This window comes from Lissotriton vulgaris, chromosome 7, assembly GCF_964263255.1.
Source record: "Lissotriton vulgaris chromosome 7, aLisVul1.2, whole genome shotgun sequence".
Lineage (NCBI taxonomy): Eukaryota > Metazoa > Chordata > Amphibia > Caudata > Salamandridae > Lissotriton > Lissotriton vulgaris.
This window is the reverse complement of record NC_141695.1, coordinates 729249150-729270296: the sequence shown is the minus strand read 5'-3', so window position 1 is coordinate 729270296 and position 21147 is coordinate 729249150. Positions and strand designations below refer to the sequence as shown.

General features: G+C 41.0%; 1 protein-coding gene across 2 annotated transcripts in view; it reads left to right on the top strand.

The window, feature by feature from the left end:
- Nucleotides 1-21147, top strand: part of ABCA5 (ATP binding cassette subfamily A member 5) — a 1411043-nt gene that overhangs the window by 344372 nt on the left and 1045524 nt on the right. For both annotated transcript variants that reach the window (XM_086930971.1, XM_086930972.1), the window contains exons 9-10: nucleotides 17311-17458; nucleotides 19968-20136. In XM_086930971.1, the coding sequence (XP_086787097.1) occupies nucleotides 17311-17458; nucleotides 19968-20136 (317 nt within the window). The remainder of the gene's footprint in view (nucleotides 1-17310; nucleotides 17459-19967; nucleotides 20137-21147) is intronic.

The window sequence follows — 21147 nt, the reverse complement described above, 5'->3', positions numbered from 1 at the left end:
AGAAAAATGCAATAGAAATAGTTCCAGAGCACCAGAAAAACAAAGGAGTATACTCCCTGTATTTCCTAATACCAAAAAAGGACAGATCTCTAAAACCCATCCTAGACCTCAGACCTCTAAACGTTTACATTCAGTCGGACCATTTCCATATGGTCACACTTAAAAAGGTCCTTCCACTGGTACTAAACAACTTCCTTGACACTCTAGATCTCAAGGACGCCTACTTCCATATTCCCATCCACACAGCGCACAGAAAATATCTCAGATTCGTGCTAGACGGGCAGCACTACCAGTTCAAAGTGCTCCCATTCGGAGTCACAACAGCGCCAAGGGTGTTTACCAAATGCCTAGCAGTAGTAGCAGCACACTTAAGAAGACAGCACATTCATGTCTTCCCATATCTGGCTCATAAAAGCCAGCTCATACAGTCAGTGTGTAAAACACACTGACACTACCATTCAACTGCTTCACGACTTGGGATTCACAGTAAATCACACCAAGTCGCATCTACAACCCTCACACATGCAACAGTATCTCAGCGCTACAATAAAAACCCAACTTACACTAGCGTATCCCTCTCCAGCAAGGATAACAAGCGTACAAACTCTCCTAACAAAATTCAAGCCGCAACACTCGCTACCAGCTCGAGTGTTCATGCAGCTCATAGGAATGATGGCATCTTGCATATTCGTAGTTCCTCACGCAAGATTGCAAATGTGTCCACTTCAAGAGTGCCTAGCACGCCAATGGAACCAGGCTCAAGTTGACAGACCTAGTATTGGTAGACGGTCAGACTCCTCGTTCTCTGCAATGGTGGAACACCATAAACCTTTCCAAAGGGCGACCGTTTCTACAGCCAGTTCCTCAAATAGTCTTAACAGCGGACTCATCGCTCTCCGGCTGGGGAGCCCACCTCCTTCATCACACCATGCAAGGCAAGTGGACACCACAACAAAAGCTACTCCACATCAACCACCTAGAGTTACTTGCTGTGTTTCTAGCCCTAAAAGCTTTTCAGACTCAAGTGTCAGGCAAAGCGGTCTTAGTCCGCACAGACAATATGACAGCTATGTACTACATAAACAAACCAGGAGGGACACATTCTCTGCAGCTCTCTGTTAGCACAGCAGATATAGAGATGAGCTATACCACTAAAGATCTTCCTATTAGCCCAACACGTCCCAGGAGTACAAAACACCATGGCAGATCTGCTAAGTCGACAAACTCAGCAAATCCACGAATGGGAACTTCATCCACAAGTTCTTCATTCGTTCTTTCAAATGTGGGGACAACCTCAAATAGACCTCTTTGCCACCCCCGAAAACACAAAGTGCCCAAACTTTGCCGCCAGATACCCACACCCATTGTCCAAAGGCAATGTGATATGGATAAACTGGTCAAATCTATTTGCGTACGCTTTTCCTCCTCTCCCACTACTTCCATTAGTGGTACGCAAACTACAGCAACATTCCCTAACGCTAATCCTAATCGCTCAAACTTGGGTCAGACAACTGTGGTACACCACGCTGTTGCAGATGTCTGTAGTACCATACCAAAAAACTAAACCTATCTCCACGCCTATTAACGCAGAACCATGGAGAGATCAGACACCCGGACCCAGCTCAGCTCAACCTAGTGATCTGGTTCCTGAGGTCATAGAGTTTGGTTACCTCAACCTTCCCCCAGAATGTATGAACGTTCTCAAAGAAGCTAGAAGCCCCACCACTAGAGCATGTTACGCTGCTAAGTGGAAAAGGTTTGTCATATACTGCCAGAACAACCAAATGAATCCTTTAGACATGTTTATTCAACACATCATTGGATATTTAGTGCACCTTCAAAAGTGTAACTTAGCCTACACGTCTATCAGGTAACACCTTGCGGCCATTGCAGCATACTTACAAAATAGACAAAATCTATCTCTTTTTAGAGTGCCAGCTATTAAAGCTTTCATGATAGGACTCAAAAGAATAAATGCTCCCAAAACACCACCTGCACCAGTGTGGAATATAAATGTGGTTCTCACAAGGTTAATGGGACCTCCCTTCGAACCATTACATAAATGTGAATTGCAATTTCTAACCTGGAAAGTAGCTTTCCTTGTAGCCATTACGTCTCTCAGAAGGGTTAGTGAACTACAAGCATTTACCATTCAGGAACCTTTTCTGCAAATGCATCATAACAAAGTAGTTCTTCGTACTAATCCAAAATTCCTTCCAAAATTCATTTCCCCTTTTCTTCTAAATCAATCTGTTGAGCTGCCCGTATTTTTCTCGCAGCTTCAAACAGTCTCAGAAAGAGCTCTACACACTTTAGATGTCAAGAGAGCATTACTGTACTACATTGAAAGGACACAGACTTTTCGTAAGACAAAACAACTTTTTGTGTCTTTCTCACAGCCACATTAAGGCAATCCCATTTCAAAGTCGGGGATCGCTAGGTGGATTGTTAAATGTATACAAATATGTTATCAAAAAGCCAAACGCACATTAACAATCCCACCAAAAGCCCATTCTACCAGGAAGATAGGGGCTTCAATGGCATTCTTAGGGAACATTCCCCTGGATGACCTATGCAAAGCAGCCACATGGTCTACACCGCACACATTCACAAAGCATTACTGTGTAGATGTGCAAACTAAACAACAAGCCAATGAGGGCCAGGCTGTTCTAAAAACTCTGTTTCAATCAACTGCAACGGATACTGGTGGTCGCCGCTAGGTGTGGGAACTGCTATGTAATCTATGCATAGTGTGCAATCTGCAGCTCATATGCCTCGAACGGAAAATGCTACTTACCAGTATGCATTTGTTTTTGGCATGTAGAGCTGCAGAGTTGCACACGCCCACCCGCCTCTGTTCCAGTATTATCTTAATTAGATACAGATCACATGGACATCACTATCTCTTATACAGCTCCATCACTTCCCTAATGGCAAAAAACAATCTGGGGATGGAGCCAATGACCATGCGCAGTATCATCCAAAGGAGGAGTCCCCTATCAGCTATATGACTTCCAAAGACTTTTCTATAACAACACAAACTGCAAACATCCGGGCCCAACACTAGGTGGCAATCTATGCATAGTGTGCAACTCTGCAGCTCTACATTCCAAGAACAGATGCATACTGGTAAGTAGCATTTTCCTTTCCTTGATGGCCTGTAGTATTCTTTTTTTAAAACTTTATGTATTTTTATCTGTGATAGTTGCATTACAAATATAAGGCCAACAGCTTAAAAACACAGTCCTAAAAAAGAAACAGGACAGACAATAGTTAAACAATAGTTAGCAAATAGATGACAGTGTATATTTCATTGTTACCCGTATCCGATCCTAAACAGATCTATAAAGTGCAAGGGCAAAGGAAATTTGAGAATAAACATAGACGCGGATCGTCATTCTTCCATATATGCCAACACTGGTCCCTGTATCTCCATACCCAATTTCCTCTTTCGAGAGCCTTTCAGAGCATATAAGCTGTGCTCTAAATTAAAAACACATTGAAGCAATGCATAGTCTAGCTATGGCTGAAGCTTGGAAAATCCAGTATCAGAATGTATATACCATCTGATCACACCCTTCAATCTCTGCCACCCCCAACAACAGATGGGAAGCAGACAGTCTTACTTCACCCCCCATAATTTCCGCTAAAAATCTCTCTAAGTGGTCCAAAAATGTGCTTAGATGGCCGTATGTAAAAAAAAGATATGTACTATGTCAGCATCTTGAGCTCACCAGCGAAAACACCTCTCATCATTTGCCCCTCCCCTTTTTAGCATCCTAGCTGGAGTGTAGTAGAGGTTAAACACTGTCTTATAGTGCTATGAGCGAAGATTAGCAGACATCAATAACCTCCTAGCCAGATCCGTGGATTGCTCCACTCGAGTTCCTTGGCATCCTAACCTATTATCCCACTTAATGTTATGCATATCCAAATCATCGCCCTGAGTCTCCAACAGTAGGAAATATAAAGTACCAATACATGCATTCTTCCGCAAAGCCTCAACTAGAGGATTTGACTCAATCCTCTATCGGCTTTTGCATAAATAATTGCGAATGTTTAAGTATTTAAAAAATTCAGATCTTGGGAGGCAGTATTTCTCTATTAAATTCTCAACAGACATCCGGGTCCCATTAGCATACAGATCTCCATTACATAAGATGCCTTTAGTCCACCATCTGTCAACGGCCCTATCCCAAAATATAGATGGTAACAGCCCTGCTGCTGAGAATGGAGTATAGTGGGAGACCCTTTCAAATTGCTAGCGTTTTCGCACAGCCTTCCGCACCTTATAGGCGGTGTTAAAGACCTTAAACCTAGTTTTTTTAGGTCTCGCACCTGCGATGCAGGGCGAAGCCCTGTCGCAGGCGAGACCTATAGTCGGCGGCTGTGCTTACAAGGAGACAAGAGATGGGCACGCGCAGCATGCCAGATTCGGATCAGGTTGCGCGTGTGAACACGCGCTCCGATTCCGGCATGCTCTTCAGTCGCGAGCACGCACACAGACACACAGCCACACATATACACACGCACAGCCACGCACACACAGCTACACCCACACAAGCGCACTCACCCCCCTCTCCTCCCCCACTCACCGGGCTCTTTTCTCGCTGCGCTGCTAAGGGATGTTCTGGGAGTTGGAGGACCTTCCTCGCTTGCACCGTTATGCCTTGCCTGCTCTCTCCCGGGAACCCCAGCACTCCCGGTATCCCCGATTTCTACTGAGCTCTCCACTACCAACACCCCTCTGCCTCCAAGGTGCTGTGCTCTGGACGAGCTATGTCACCGCGAGTATGCTACAGAGGCAGGGCATCTCCCGGAACTTCGCAGGCTCCAAGGAAATTTCCTGCCTATCAAAGTAGAGCCCGCCTCTCTCGCCTGCGTTCCAGGCCTTGTTATTAGTCAGTGCTTGATAGAGTTGCCGGATTTCCCCCCACCTACTTACTGAAGTTGCCAGCCACGAGTCATTATCTGGGAGGGGTAATGGGGGGGTGTCAGGGAAGGAGGAACTCGACGCTCCTGCGACTTTGTTTTCTCCCCTACAGTCAAAGATCAGGGAAGGCTCGCTGCGTGTTGGGCGCGAGCTGTTGCAGTCGGTGGGGCGGGCGGATTCTCGTGCTGCGGGGTCGAGCTGTGAGCGCAAGCCATTCAGACCTTCGTGGCTGTGATCCTGCACTCGCTGTCGGTGTGGGTGGCAGTGATGTTAGTTCTCATATTTTTGCTGACGGAAGGGGTGGCGAGGGGTGAGATGGATTTAGGTTTGAGAATGCGAGGAGGTTTTTAACATCTAGGATGGATCCTGCCCTTATCTTGCTAGACGCGGAAAAGGCGTTTGATCGGGTACAGTGGCCATATTTATGGAAATTGATGGGTAAAATGGGGTTTGGCCAAAAATGTATTGTTGCTACACAATCTATATACTTGAACCCGATGGCCAAGATCTCTGCTATGGGTTTACTCTCGGACACTGTCCATATTACACGCGGCACACGACAAGGATGTCCCTGTTCCCCTCTTTTGTTTGCCCTTTATATTAACACTTTTATTGAACAATTGATTAGGAGTGTTTTGATCCCACCCTTCTATGTGGACGAATATTTTTTTTCAGTTTTTGCCTACGCTGATGAAATTGCGGTGGTAACTGTAAAACCTGACACTGCAATTAAAGAATTTGAGCGGTTGACGAAGGATTTTGGGCAAGTAGCAGGATATAAGCTAAATGAAGCAAAAACGCAGATCCTCTGCTCTGAGACTGTAGTATGGCAAGATAGTAGGGTTGTCAAGGAGGTTACATATCTAGGTATACAATTGAGGGCAAACATGACTGAACTAGTCGAGGTTAACTGGAACACACTGATGATCAAAATTAGGAACTCTTTGGATAGGTGGGAACGCCTATACCTCACTATTAGTGGCCGCTCCAATGTGGTAAAAATTAATGTACTACCCAAAGTCTTATATTTATTTAGATCAATACCGCTAGAAATCACTAAAGATAAGATACAGGCATTACAGTCAAGATGTGGCAAATTCATCTGGATTCCAGGGAGGCCGAGACGGGCAATGAAGTTTATGACTTTACCATATTTGAGGGGAGGAATGGGGGTGGCAGACTTTTTTTTGTATTATATATATATAGCTTGTATTTTATTGAAGATGAGGGTTTTGATTACTGGAGAGATAGGAGCTGATGTAGCCGCCACCCCTACCATCTTCGAAATGCAGTTAGGCCCATTTGCAAAACAATCATTAGTTAAGGAGATTGACGGGAGCTACTATAAGCAGACTCGCTTTAAGGTAGTGTTAAGTGCCTTTAAAGTTTGGAAATGGCTTATGAAAACAGAGGCGATAGGGAAAATATCTTATTATACGTCTTTCAATGCACATAGGTTCTTCCCAGGCATTTTTCTCGACGATATGGCACAAAGTTGGCAGCGGAAAGGGGTAATGTGGCTAGGAGATATGTTTAAGGAGGAAGGGATTTGTAAATCCTTTGATGAATTGGCAGATCAGTTCTCCTTTCCTAGAAATTTTTTCTTTACATTTTTACAAATTCGAGATTATTTATGTTGACGGAAGGGGACTTTTCAGCAAAACAAAGTTGTAGAAGGAATTAGGAGACCTGTAAAAATCGGAATGATATATCAACTATACTGGCCGGTAGAAGCGATGATATGGAAAAAGTGAAGCAAAAATGGATGGGTGATTTAGATGACACAGAAATAGAGCTGGAAGAACTTTTAACACTTTCTAAGGAGTCTTTAATGTCGGCAAATTTAAAAGCTCAGTTTTTTAAGACATTGTATGATTTATATTATACTCCGATTCGAATGGCAAAATGGGGAGCAGGAAACGAAGGCAAGTGTTTTCGATGCGGAGACAATGATTCTGGGGATGTGCATATTTTCTATAGCTGTGTCAAACTTCAGTGCTTGATCTTAGATCTTGAACATTTTTTATCTTTGGTAATTAGAACACCTGTAGCTATCACGCCAGCAATGTTATTGCTGTGAAAAATACCGAAGGACAGGCCGCCTGAACTGTTATTTCAACATCCGCATTTTATATTTTTTGCGATGACAGTGGCACGTCTATTCATAGCCACGGACTGGCTCCAGGAAAAACCGCTGGATTTTCATCAATGACGGGCTAAAATGTTTAGTTTATATAACTTGGAGTGGGGTCTTTTTTCTATTAAGGGGCTGAGGAAAAAAAGATTGGGCATAAAAATCTGGAGTGCTTTCCAGGATTACTATGAGGACTGAGCTGCTACTTGTTATTTGTTATTTACTTTGTACTTTTTCTTGTTTTGCTGTAATGCCCCAGGAGAGTATTGGAATTGTGAATTTGTTACTTTGTACGTAATTTTGCTGTGATAGAACAATAAAAAAAAAAGTGTGTTAAAACATTCCTATAATAAGTTAGGAGGCACATGGTGAAAACTACATGATGCTGAAATAGCGAAAAGATGTATATATATAACATACAAAGTGACTATGAAGAAAGATTATATACAGCAAGCTAACTTATTTTCAATACAGTATATATCTCAATTAAAAATTGATATGGTGCTAAGTTAGTCAAGGAAGCTCTTAATTCATTGTTTTTACAAATGACTCATTAGCAGCAGTTTAAGGATACATTTTACAGATTCATAAGATGCGAGAAATAGAATCACAAGAAATTATGTAAATCCTCTGTGAGATTCAAACCATTAGGAGCTCTAGTGTCGAGTAACAGAATGAAATGGGATTCTTTTTGTCTTAATAATTTATCCCTGTCTCCTCCCCGGGCCGGTAGTGGTACAGAGCACAAGACTGTATATTCAAAATCTTTCAGTTTGTTGTCGTGAACAGCTTTAAAATGTCTAGCGACAGGATAACTGTTATTGTTCACAATAGCACAAATGTGCTGTAGAATACACCTGTGTACAGGCAGTCTTGTGCTTCCGATATATTCTAGGTTGCAGGTACATTTTAATTTGTACTCTGCAAACTCTGACCTACAAGTCAGATGTTCTTGGATTGAAATTTTAGCATTGCTAAATGCTGTGATGTAATGTGTACTATTGCGGGCAAAAGTACATGCGCGACAGGATGTACGTTTAAAAAAAAACATGTTAGTTAGCCATGGCTTTTTAGGTAAGACCTCTGGCATTGGTTTGTCAAGCGCATCTCGCATTGAAGGTGCTCTCCTGAATGTGATCTCTGGCAAGATTGAACCGAAAATATTGTCCGTAAGGACAATTGACCATTCAGAGCAAATAATGCAACGGATCGTTCTTTCCTGTGAGTTAAAAGTAGTTATTAGTCTAATGGAACATTCAGATTGAGTCTGAGTATTACTGTCTTTCGGAGCCAGCAGCAATTCTCTATCAGACAATTTAGCTTTATCTAGAGCCTGGTTCAAGACTGGTTTAGAATAGCCCCTATCTAGGAATCTTTGCATTGAGGCATTTAAACATGTTACAGCTGTTCCCTCATCACTACAAATTCGACGAATTCGGATAAACTCCCCATAGGGGATGCTTTTAATCGTGTGAATGGGGTGGGCACTATGAGCATGCAGTATGGAATTGCCTGCAGTCATTTTCCACATTAAGCTGAACATCCAAAAATTCAACCATTTCATGATTCATTGAGGCGGTGAACTTTAGATTTAAATCATTGGTATTTATTTCTTCGACAAATCTTAAAGCATCTTCCATCGTACCATTCCAGACGATACATACATCATCGATGTACCGCCAATAATGGACGATGTGTGGTAGCCATGCAGCGTGGGCGACGGTGAGGACGCGCTCCTCCCTCCAGCCAACATGCAAGCATGAATAACTGGGGGAGAAACATGAACCCATCGCCACCCCGCGCAGCTGCTGATAGATGTTGCTCTGGAACTTAAAATAGTTGGAAGTTAGACAGATTTTGATCATTTCCATTAACATGGTGTTATGCCCTTTAAACAGAGCGTCACGTTTGTTTAAATAATGTTCAACGGCCTTCATACCCTGCGTGTGGTCAATGGAAGCATATAAGCTCCCAATGTCCATCACCATAAGTAAATAGTTTGGGCTCCATTGCACACATTTAAGCTTGTTCAGAAAATCTGTTGTATCTCTCAAATAAGATGGTAAACTGATCATGTGGGGTTGGAGAAAATAGTCTACATATTTTGAGATTCTCTCATTAGTGCTACCAATGGCAGAGATGATGGGACGACCAGGTACAGGGCTCACTAGTTTATGTATTTTGGGGGGAAATACAGAAAAGGGGCAATGGGATGTTCAACATTCAGAAATTTTAGTTCATCTTTAGTCAGTAGGCCATTCTTATACCAGTTGTTTAATTTTTTGTTAGTCATTTCATTGCTTTTTACCATTTCATGCTGGGTGGACATAGCATAACATGCAACATCAGACAAATGGCGATTGGCCTCAATTAAATAATCTGAACGTGCCCAAAGTACTGTATTGCCTCCCTTATCAGAGTTCTTGATTATGACTTCACGGTTATCCTGTAATTTCTTTACCAACTGATGATATTGGCCATCAATATAATTTGTGTGTCTAGTTTTACTTAGAACTCTCCTATTAAGATTTTTCAGTTCAGTTACCACCCGGTCGCTGAAGAAGTCAACCGCATCTCTAGCCATAATTGGGAGGAAGGTTGATTTGGGTTTGAAGGGACTAGGAGCAGGTGAATTTACAGTGAGTCTGGCTGACTGTGGAGCCCGGTTGTGAATCAGTTTCATGTGCCAAGTCATATAGATTTTGGAGTCCTGTCAAATCACCCACACGTTTTGGAACTTCGCCCTCCACATCTGCTAAAATATTTGGCGTTTTTTGCACGTGCAGTTCAACTTGAAATATTTGATCAGTTTAATTTTCCTGATGAATTTATATACATCAATACGTGTTTGGTTATAGGAAAACTTATTCCTTGGACAAAACGATAAGCCTAGTGCTAACAGTTGTTCCTACGCTTTAGTTAACACTATATCAGTTAGATTTACCACAGTATTTTCAACGTTTTTCGTCACTTTCTCCAGTTCTTTTTCGCCTTCACTTGCGAGATATTTCTGTTTGTGTTTGCGTTTCCTTGCGCGCCGGCATTGGCTGATGGATTTACCAGCTTTGACAGAGGATTGCGGGAACGCAAGGAATAGCGCCGGTCCTCGTTGACAAAATTCAGTTAGTCAATTAATGAAAAGTTAGCAAGACTGGCTAATCCTGATGGCGTTGCAGAACCATTTTCGGATTTATTAGATGTCAAGGAATTTAAAGATGCTGCATCAGAATCTTCACGGGTGGAGGATGTTGCCCCTTGTTCTGGTATTTCACTAGTAGTTGGCTTGTTGGTGCCAATCAATGCCTTTCGTTTGTAATTGTCATATTTACGAGCAAAGGTGAATATTTTACACGTGGCATAATCGGTTTTGTCTCTAGTGAATTCGAATATTTTCCTCTCAATGATGGTTTCTTCCAATTTTTTAATGCGTGCATCAATTTCCGTTTTACTTTTCTGAATGAAATCAGTTTCACCAGTTGCTTCCAAAAGTGCATTTGTCTTTTCAATTTCCACAAGAAGTGCTTCGCGATCTATTTGCGCATATTTAATTAGAATGTGAATCATATTCATTGAGCTTTGTAAGTTGTTTGTTGCCCATTCCTGTAGCATTTGTGGGTTTGGATTTTCGTAAGTTGGAACAATGAGGACACGTAAGACGCGTGGCACACGATTAGCATCTCAATATTTTTCCAGAGACTTTTTCTCCCACCATTTGGAAAGCTCGCTGCGTAATAGCTTCTCCAAAGTCTTTATAAGAGTCTTAGTGTCTTTGTTAGCATCAGTAGATGAAGTGGTGGGTTGTTCATCGGAAACAGTTGGAAAGTTTTCAAAGTGCGCCTCCGCCTTACTTTCTCTGTTACGGAGCGCGTCGCTGGAAATCATTATATGGCTTTGATGATAAATACAATAATTTTAACTTTTGACTCTGCTTAGAAAATGTTGCCTTATTAGCTGGTGTAGTCACAATCCCACAACCCGCTCAAACGAGGTGAAAAGAAATACGCCCACAGGAGCATATATATATATGTTATTAATGTGTTAAAAAATGCAATTGCTTGTATTTTGTTTACTTGTATGTTTTGTTGAGATGTTTTGCTGCTTTTTCTTTGAGCCCGTTTTAACGTGGAGCAGGTGTTCACTTTTCTGGTGAAAGTGAAAATAAAGTAGATTAATTGAAAATGGTATTTTATTGCTAGTTTGTCGAGGTTTAGGGTGTTAGTTTGGTTTTTGGCCGCTGTTTGGATGAGTTTATTATTTATTATTTATGCATACTTTATTATATGTTCTTGGTGCTTTGTTATAGTTAATATTTTCTGGCAGTTTTTTTTCTTCAAAGATCCAGTCAGAACTAGAATCATTAAACCTCGTATAGAGAAGAACTATAAAGCCGCCCCTTCAGACCCAGCATATATTAAAGGGCCAGTACCACTAGACTCACTTGTAGTTTCCAACGCACGCAAGAGAGCAAACTTGCAAACATCAGGTGATGCTGCCCCACCAGATAATGAGTCTAAGTTACTGGACGCATCAGGGAAGAGAACTGCGTCTCAAGCAGCAAACATGTGGTGTATCGCCAACACACAATTTATTTATTTATTTGCATGTTTTTATGGCGCTGCGAATCGACTCCCGGAGGAGTATCTCCGCGCCTTTGGCAGCAACTAAAGAGCAGCAACTCGTCATGATCCAATTCAGAGCCCTTAACCAGCTAATGATTGAAAAAGGAAAGTTTTAAGTTTCTTCCTAAAAGGGAGATGTTCCCTGCATACCCTGATTTCCTTAGGGAGTTGATTCCACAACTTCGGGCCGGCTACAGAAAGGGCCCTACCCCCCTTTCTAGCTTTCAGTGCCCTAGGAACACATAACAATTCCTGATCTCCTGATCTCAAAGATCTAGATGGAACATAAGGGATGAACTTTTCAGTAAGGTAGCCAGGACCATTGCCCATAAGGCATTTATGGATGACGCAGCAGATCTTAAACATTAGCATTGCTAGCCAGATATGATAGAGCACATTATGACGAGTTAGAGTCACTAATGAGACAACTCCCTGATAAGTACAAGGATAGAGCAGACAAACTCATCCAAGAAGGTAAAAACATTACAAACACCTCCATCAGATGTGCCCTTGACGCAGCGGATACTGCGTCTAGAGCAGTTAATACCAGCGTATTACTACGCAGACATGCCTGGCTACGTATATCAGGATTCAAACCTGAGGTACAAAGTGCCATTCTTAATCAACCTTTCGATGTGCAACACCTATTAGGACCCAATGTGGATGTATCTCTTGAAAAAATTATACAGACACCGCCAAATTCATGGGAGCCCTGCAGTCTCAGGCTCCCAGACGTTTATTTCGTCGCTCATCCTATAGAGGTGCCACCAGAGGATATTCCTCAGACACAGCCTCTGCCTCATACAAAGCCCCCACACAATCCACTTACGGCAAGTGCTACCAAAGGGGTGCCTTTGCTTGACTTTGCTGTATTATTTTTTGGCTTTATCCCGCATAAAAAGATGCCTTACTCTGTGAATTTGAAGACCGCCAGCTGAAACCTGCCTGTTGTTATCGCTCGACCTGCAAGAAAGAGTCTTTGGATATTATATCCGGAATTAAAGTGCAAGTTGGACGACGTCTGCCAAGTCTAAATTTCTGTCTAGTATGGGAGACACATACTGCGTTTGTAGAATGTTTCCATAACAGAGTGTAGAGCCAAAATACTTTACTGTATTTTATATCCAACGCCTTTAAAATAAACATTATTATTTAAAATAGGTCAGTCCCTTGTCATACAAAATCTAAAACCAGGTGATAATGACCAAACAAAATTATTTAACGAAAAGGGGAGCTCTCAGCGCAGTGTAGTTGCTACAGGGATGCCATGTTTGTTCTTTATTTTATGTGACAAGACAAACAGTTGTTTTGCTAATCGGGTATTATTTTGAAGGGTGTAAATTAAGGTTACAGTTAGTAAATTTAAGATCGTTAACCCCACCTCCGTAATTATGTTTATCGTTCAAGAGTGAAAAACATAAGTGTTCCTGTTTAAACCCATGCTCTGCAGTATATATTTCATACTCTATAAAATATAATTTCCATAGCATTTAAAACATATTTAACTCGTTTGGTAATAGCAGCGCAAATTTGAGGCAAACTCTTCATTGAATGGCACGCCTCCTTATGTAGATATTGAAACTATTTCCCAATCTAATTCAGATAGATACAGTTGCTAAGGTTTCTTTCATAATAGTAGCTTCACTAGTCTGCAGTGGTTTCCCTGAATTGAACACCTTGCTTCTTCTCCTATATCCTTCAACTTGTTTCTCTATCCTCTCACTCAACCATTTATTATCTGTACACCCTTTCTCTCTCTCCACCCTCTCTAATTCTCTCTCTCTCTCTCCCCTCTATTGCTCCACCCTTTATTCTCTGAACACCCTTTCTCTCTGACTAAGGAACACCACAGCGTCACTCAGCGGCACTGCAGCGTCACTCCGCGCCACGGCAGCGCCACCGCAGCGTCACTATAAGCCACCGCAGAGTCACTATATGCCACCGCAGCATCACTATACGGCACCGCAGCATCACTATACGCCACCGCAGCACCGCTCAGGGCCAGCACAGCACCGCTCAGGGCCAGCACGGCACCGCTCAGGGCCAGCACGGCACCGCTCAGGGCCAGCACAGCATCAATCCCCACAGCATCACTCAGAAACACCACAGCATCACTCAGCATCGCTCAGAAACACACAGCATCACTCAGTACAACCACAACATCACTCAGCAGTTCCATATCATCAATCCGCATCACCAAAGCGTCACTCACCACCACCACAGCGTCACTCACCACCACCACCACCACCACATCACACAGCACCACCACAGCATCAGTCATCACCATGACCTCATCGCTCAGCACCAACACAGCATCACTCAGGGCCACCACAATATCACTCACCACAACAACAGCATCACTCACCCCAACAACAGCATCACTCAGGAACACCACAGCATTACTCAGGAACACCACAGCATCACTCAATACAACCACAACATCACTATGCGCTACCACAGCATCACTCTACAGCACCACAACATCAAAAAGCATCAGCACATCATCAGTCAGCACCATCACAGCATCACTCACAGCCACCACAGCATCAACCCTTCATTGTAATAAAGGATGATTCATTTCTAATATTGTGCGCAACACCCTGAATTAAAACATTAAAGCATTCAAACCACAATGTGTTGCTGTGGCATAGACCTATGATGGTGATTTACATTTTAAATGCAGTGAATCGCATTGGTGTGCTCAAAGCATTGCCTTTCTATTGGCCGTTCTGCTTTTTAAGTAACTGTAGAAAAACAATTGTAAACTTACGTAGGAAAATCCTATTACACATGGTTTCTACAAAACCCACTTACGATCTGTAGGGCTTCAGACATTGCACAGCCTGTGTCCAGTGCAAACACAAGGCTTTCTAGTTGCTTATTAATAAATTAACAACTGATGTCCATACACTTCAATATCCATGTGCACGATGCAAGTGGAACCAGTGTTAATTGACTCCATTACAATTGGGGAGAGTAGTTGGCCTAACGGCTAGAGCAGTCGACCTCAAATCTGGTGACAGAGTGCAAGTCTCGGCAATAATGCTGAACATCATGTGATTCTGGGCAAATCACTTAATCTCTCCATGCCTAACAAAAACAAACATTTGCAATGCAATAGGTCCCGCATTTACGCAATTTTAAGCTATTGCCATTGTAAATGGCAATGCCTTTTATTTATGTTTAAAACACCAAATCATAAAAAAAGGCATGGTCATTTACAATGCCAATTTCTCAAACTTAGTAAATGCGAGACCTATTGCATTGCAAATGCTTGCTTATAATAGCTAGGTTCCAGTATCACGAAGAGGCGATTCTTGATGTCACCGCCCAATTATTTAACGTGATGCTGAAAAAGCGTTTGATCGGGTCGCATCGGAGTTTTTATGGGCAGTTTTGCGATGGTTAGGTTTTAGACAAGGTTTTATTACAGCTATTAAAGTTGTATATCGCCGCCCGTCTGCCAAAATTTGTATAATGGGCCTAGAATCGGAGTTGGTATTTATTACATGGGGTACAAGGCAGGGATGCCCATATTTCCCTTTGCTGTTTTCATTATATAGCAACCCCTTTTTTAATGATGTTAGAGCGAAATTCTGCGATAGAATCAGTAATTTGGAAGCAAGAGCACTATCTGGTATTCGCATATGCGGCCGATGTTGCTGTTGTTACTCCAAATCCTGTAATGGCTATGCCTAAAATAGAACTGTTGGCACTCGAGTTTGGATCCGTCTCTGGATATAAACCTAATGTATCTAAGACACAAATTTTGTGCCTAAATCAAGAGGGCTATAATGATCACTGAATTATGAGTGAGGTACTATATCTGGGTGTTAAATTAAGGACTTGCCTAAATACATTAGTGGAGGTCAATTGGGGCAATATAATAAATTCCGTACATAAACAACTCGTTCACTGTGAATGTTTGAATCTCTCAATGGTGGGGCGCTGTAATGTTCTTAAAATTGTAGTATTACCCAAGGTTTTATATTTTTTCCGATCAGTCCAGTTAAAAATCTCTTGTGTCCAACTGTCAATACTTCAATCAATCTGTACTAGGTTTTTATGGGCTCAGGGGAAGCCTCGCAGAGCCTTGCGCCTTATGGTCCTCCCCCGTGAGAAAGGCGTTTGGGCAGTACCGGATTTCACCTTATATTATTATGTCTGCATACTGCAAAATATGAGCATATTATTAACTGGGGAAGAGTTTCTTAACACAGCAGAGTCTCCCTCCATATATCAGATGTTATTGGGCGGCGGAGCCTGTAGTTTTCAGAGCAGAGGAAAAAGTTACTCACCCCAATTTGTATGAGGTTTGGTATCACTAGGCGCAGTAAAGCTTTAGCCACTTTATTTGGAATGGAATACTTGGATATTGCCTTGGCTATCTCTAGATATATTGGGCTCATACAAATAAAGTATTTTATTGTTATATATTGCAATGAGTAATGCAATTGTATTATAACTGGCTGTCATGCTACATTTTTTTTGTATTTAGTTGTATGGCCAAGTAAATTACATTTTAAAACGGGATAGTGCAATATAAAGGCTATCAAGATATTTATCAGGATGTGTTTTTTGAAAGATTTAAAAAAAACATATTAAAAAAAAGAAAAAAGTTAGGAAAGTGAGCCCCGTGCTCTGGTTGGGGATTGATAGATGGCCATAATTTTGGAGAAATGAGCCCCTTAAGTCCCCGTGTCCCGGTGGCACTGTACTTGCTTCTCTAATGATAGTTGCACTCCTTTACATCTCTAGTAAGAGGTTTTATAGGAAGTGATGATTACATTTTTGCTGTTGACCAATACCTTACTCTACATCTTTAAACATCAGCAACCTCATTGTCCATTACAAAAAGATCCATTCACACATCAAAATTTGCCTTTTTAGAGTGAAAATTTTCTTGTGCCACTTACATTTAGATCACTTTTTTGTGACTCTCTCGTTAACCAGGCATTGCACACGCGTACTGGGGTTTAAGTGGTTTCCTCTTATGAACTTAGTTAATTAATCATGACTATGGCTATTTCACCACATCTGTTGTATCATAATCTATCTCCCCATCTCTATATCTTACCCCACAAAACAACGCTTCATAAAGCACCACCTACATGCCCCATGTACAATGTATATTCTGTCTGCCCCTATTGTGCTAAAGTACAGTGCCTATGCAACATTTCAATTTCTGTGCCAGTTGCACCAGCAATCATATAATTGCCATCCTTGGGAAGGGGGGGAGGGGTTGGGTGTGTGTGTGTGTGTGTGTGTGTGTCTGGGTGTGTCTGGGTGTGTTTGTGTGTGTGGGTATCTCCTAGATATATCCTTGTTTGACATAGTATGCAAGTCTCATAAACATTCTTCTGCTAGTTATGCAATAGTTATAAACTTAATTCATTTAAACTGTTTGTGCGAAGTGACAGTCTATATTAAAGTAAATTCTGTTCTACATCTTCGTTTGCGTAAACACGTCTGGCCGAAAAAAAAATCAACCTTCATTTTGACATGGGTGTGCCCTACTATTTACTTAGTAGTTAAAGTGGTTGACTTGGAATAAATATGAAAAACATGATGTGATGAAGACATATCATTTTCTTTACCTTTATACTGTCTTCCTTTTACCCTAGGTCCTGCATCTGGAAGATTATGAAACCGGAGCCCTCTTTTCAAACTTAAAAGAGGGCCCGTGTCCTCTGATTATCACATTCATTTTTCTGGTTGTGGATAGCACAATATATCTGCTTCTTGCAATCTATCTGGATCAAGTCTTGCCAGGTAAGTAACATAGTAAAATAATATCATTCTGACTACATTTCCGTTATAATGATAAAGTAGTGTTAAACTGTCCTATATCTTTCCCTTATTTGTTATAAATGTTGAGTCGATCAAAGTGACGAAGTTGGCGAGATAAATTTCACATGCGTTCAGGAGATAATGAGCCCTTTCCAGACAACAGGGTAGGAAGGTACGGCCTTCAGAGTTAGATCTTAAGTTAGGAGATATTTTTGTACATAAACACAACCGATGTGGTGGAATAGTATTGGTTTAGATGGGTGACAACATGATAATACAGGATAGGTATATCTAAAAGGAGGATAGGTCAAGAGACCGCACAGGTGGAGTTACTAATAAACATTTGCTCTCCAGACTAATTTGAAAATGGTGAACACCCATGTCAGCATAAGATGCATATAAAACTGGAAGTTGTGCTGTTTTCACTGTTTTCTCTCACTCGTTTTTTGCATGATAAATGTAATTTTATATGTCCATAAACCACCTAATGCTTAATATGCCAAGCCTGATATCATACATTTGCCACATTTACAGCAGCCAAACACATTTCACTTTCCTGTTTTTCCCCTTCCCACTTCATTCTCCTTGATTGCAGCAGTCAAATGTTTCTCTTTTCTTTTTGTGACACCAGTCTCCCTCTAGCATCAGCACAGTTATCTCCCACAAAGTATTCTACCTTTTTCTTCACCATGCCAAACCTTTGATTAAGGAATTGATCTTCAAACTCTATTGCTAATAATCCATTGAAAGTGTGAACTATACCAGAGTTGCTTTCTTCAACCTTCCCACATTCACCTCTATCCCTGCTCCAGATATGACCTGGATTGTTCGCAAAGTGTTCTTGCACCCCAGATGTCCCCAACCTTTTCTGTAACGAGAGCTACTCCTATTCACTGAAAATCATCCTGAGCTACTAAGATTAGTGATGTAGTAGTGACCACCCCATCTACGATTGTCAGCAGTGATCACAACAGGGCATTTGGCAGGGTTGCTAGCAGTAAAGTAAAAAAGCATTCTCAATTTGGAATGCCACTAACTGGGTAATACAAACAGCAGTAGCTGCAGAGTCCCTGGCACCAAGGTAGTAATGTGAGTAATACATCTCTCCAACTCAAACAATAGCTTTAAATACATTTTAAAAATGCAACCATTTTTCTCCAAAACACTTTGAGTACTGAAAATACATTCATTTTCCTTGAGAAGAAATGTTTTTTAATATTGGTATACATATAATGATTCAACCAAGAAAAGGTTTCTGTAATAGGAGGCTGGGCTGCACACAGGAGAGTTATTGACAGGGAGTTGTAAAGCTACTGGTGGCCCTCGACCTACTCGTTGGAGATGCCTGCTCTACACATTTTCTAAATATTTATACACATTTTTCCAGAGTGTAACCTCTCTCCTTGCTTATAATATTTATCTCTAGCTAAGCTTGCTGTCTCCTCTTGCAACTCCAAAATCAACTTACAAACCCCAAAGCTCCCAGCTCCACTTTTTGATTGATATAAATTTCACTCCTGGCATCCTCCATTGGCACAACCTCTACTCCATGTTCATACCTTTGGATCTACTCACTGAACCTTTGAAGGTCCCTTAAAATCAAAGGTAGCTTGAGGTTCCCATCTCCTCTACCTTTCATACAATCTTTCTTGGACTAAATATATCATAATCCCGAGGTGACTTCTTTTCCTGTCTCATACTTCACCATCCTCATATCCAGGTTTTTGTTACCCAGCTTTGAAAATTAATGTAATCTCTGCCCAAGATTTATCTTTGAGATACTAACCAAATAAATATCTTTTCAAATAATAATTAAATTGAAATACATGTGTACGGTTTGACAGTAAAGCATCTTGGTTGTAGCTGGTACACAAAGTCTTGAGAATATAACTTGGAAATAGTGTTTCAAAATGTTTCCACTCGCCAGATAAAATATCGGCTAAATATGGTAGTGAAACGTTTTCAAAATATGGTAGTCATTTACAATAACTGAAGAGGTAATATAGTGAAATGACTACATTGTCAACTATGGTACCTGGTGAAATCCATGCTAACCCCAATTTTCCAGTTACTCAGTTGTGTGATCCCAAACACTTCAAACTCTCTGCTCTGGTTTTCTAATCTGCCGCTTTGATAACATCTGTGGTTCCTAGCAGCATTAGTTACATATGCTCATCTCTTCTGTACAGGTCATACAGTTGCTACCTTTTGATTGAGTTCCAGTCTCTATTTTGGAGTTTCTTTGAAATACTCCATGAGATGTCTCAATTTCCAACCATTATTATAATGTTCTTAAGGACCCACCACTTGCTGTCTTGCCCAGTGCATCTCACACTACATTTACCCATTTGGGGAAAGAAGACATTCCTATTTATCTTATGTGATGCACTTTGCTATCATCATACACCATTGTTGTAGCTTGTTCACATTGATCAGTCCCTATGTTTGCCCTAAGTGTTGTTAACATTGTGGCTATTTTTGTTTCAAATAGGCGAGTATGGGCTCCGGCGATCACCTTTTTTCTTTTTGAAGCCTTCCTACTGGTCAAAGAAAAGAAGATATTACAGTGAGCTGGATGAGAGTACTTTGAACAGAAATTTAAGCATCAATGAAATGGCTGAACCAGTATCTGAAGAATTTCAGGGAAAGGCAGCTATCAGGTATTATAACATCACTCACAATTCTAATCAACACGTCTTCTGTTGAGAGGTCTCTTTAAATGTTGTATGAAAATGCAAAAAACTCAGATATTTAATATTAAATTTTAGGATCAGTTGACATTGCATTTTGATTTACCAACTGCAGTACATCATTTGCCAGTCTTAAAATTCCCCAAATACTAGTTATGGTATTTGATACTTGCTGACCGCTATGTAAACCAAACCTTCTTGATATTATTGATTATCAAATATGCCTAAAGAACACAGAAAAAATAAAAAGAATCCCACTGGGTTTGAGAAACTAATCAATGCTTAATAATTAAAAAGCAAAAACAAAACCTTAATTGTCTGTATAAGGACTGAATTCCTGTTACGTGCTTCTGCTGCCTCTACAGAAAAGTAAAATAAACAGTCCTTGTCATAGAGATTGAAGTAGCCATTGTTCTGCTTGAGTGTAGTGTGCTTAAGTTAAACGTTTAGCTAACATGAAGTCTGGGGAAGTACTGTGTAAAATACATTGAGAATCAGGAGCCTTTGAAGAGATCTAAAGGTCATTGTAATCTGGTCTCTTCTGGTACGAGTTAGAAGTCAGGTGGATATATTTTCACTGGTTGCAATATTGTTGTCAGTTTGTGTGTCAAGGCAGACATATAGAAGGCAAGATCCAATCAAAGCATTTTATACAGACTTTAATGGTAAAGGACAGATTTTCTTCTGCAGTTTGACTTGCCAAAAGCATGTACTTATACCATTTGATATGTTTACCTCATGGGACAGGTCAGTATCAAAATAGTTGTCTAGTTTTGAGTACGGCGTTAGATGGACCTACAAATGAAACCATGGCATTGGTCTAGACATGGATGTCATGTGTTCAAGTAGTTCTAGAGCTTGATTCGTGAAACATTGAGATTAAATACATAATCATTAAAATGTTGTGCCAGAGTCTGGCAGGTGTTTTGCCTTTTAGGCATCATTAGCTTGTGGCTGGAGAAAAGGAAAGTCAGACCTGTA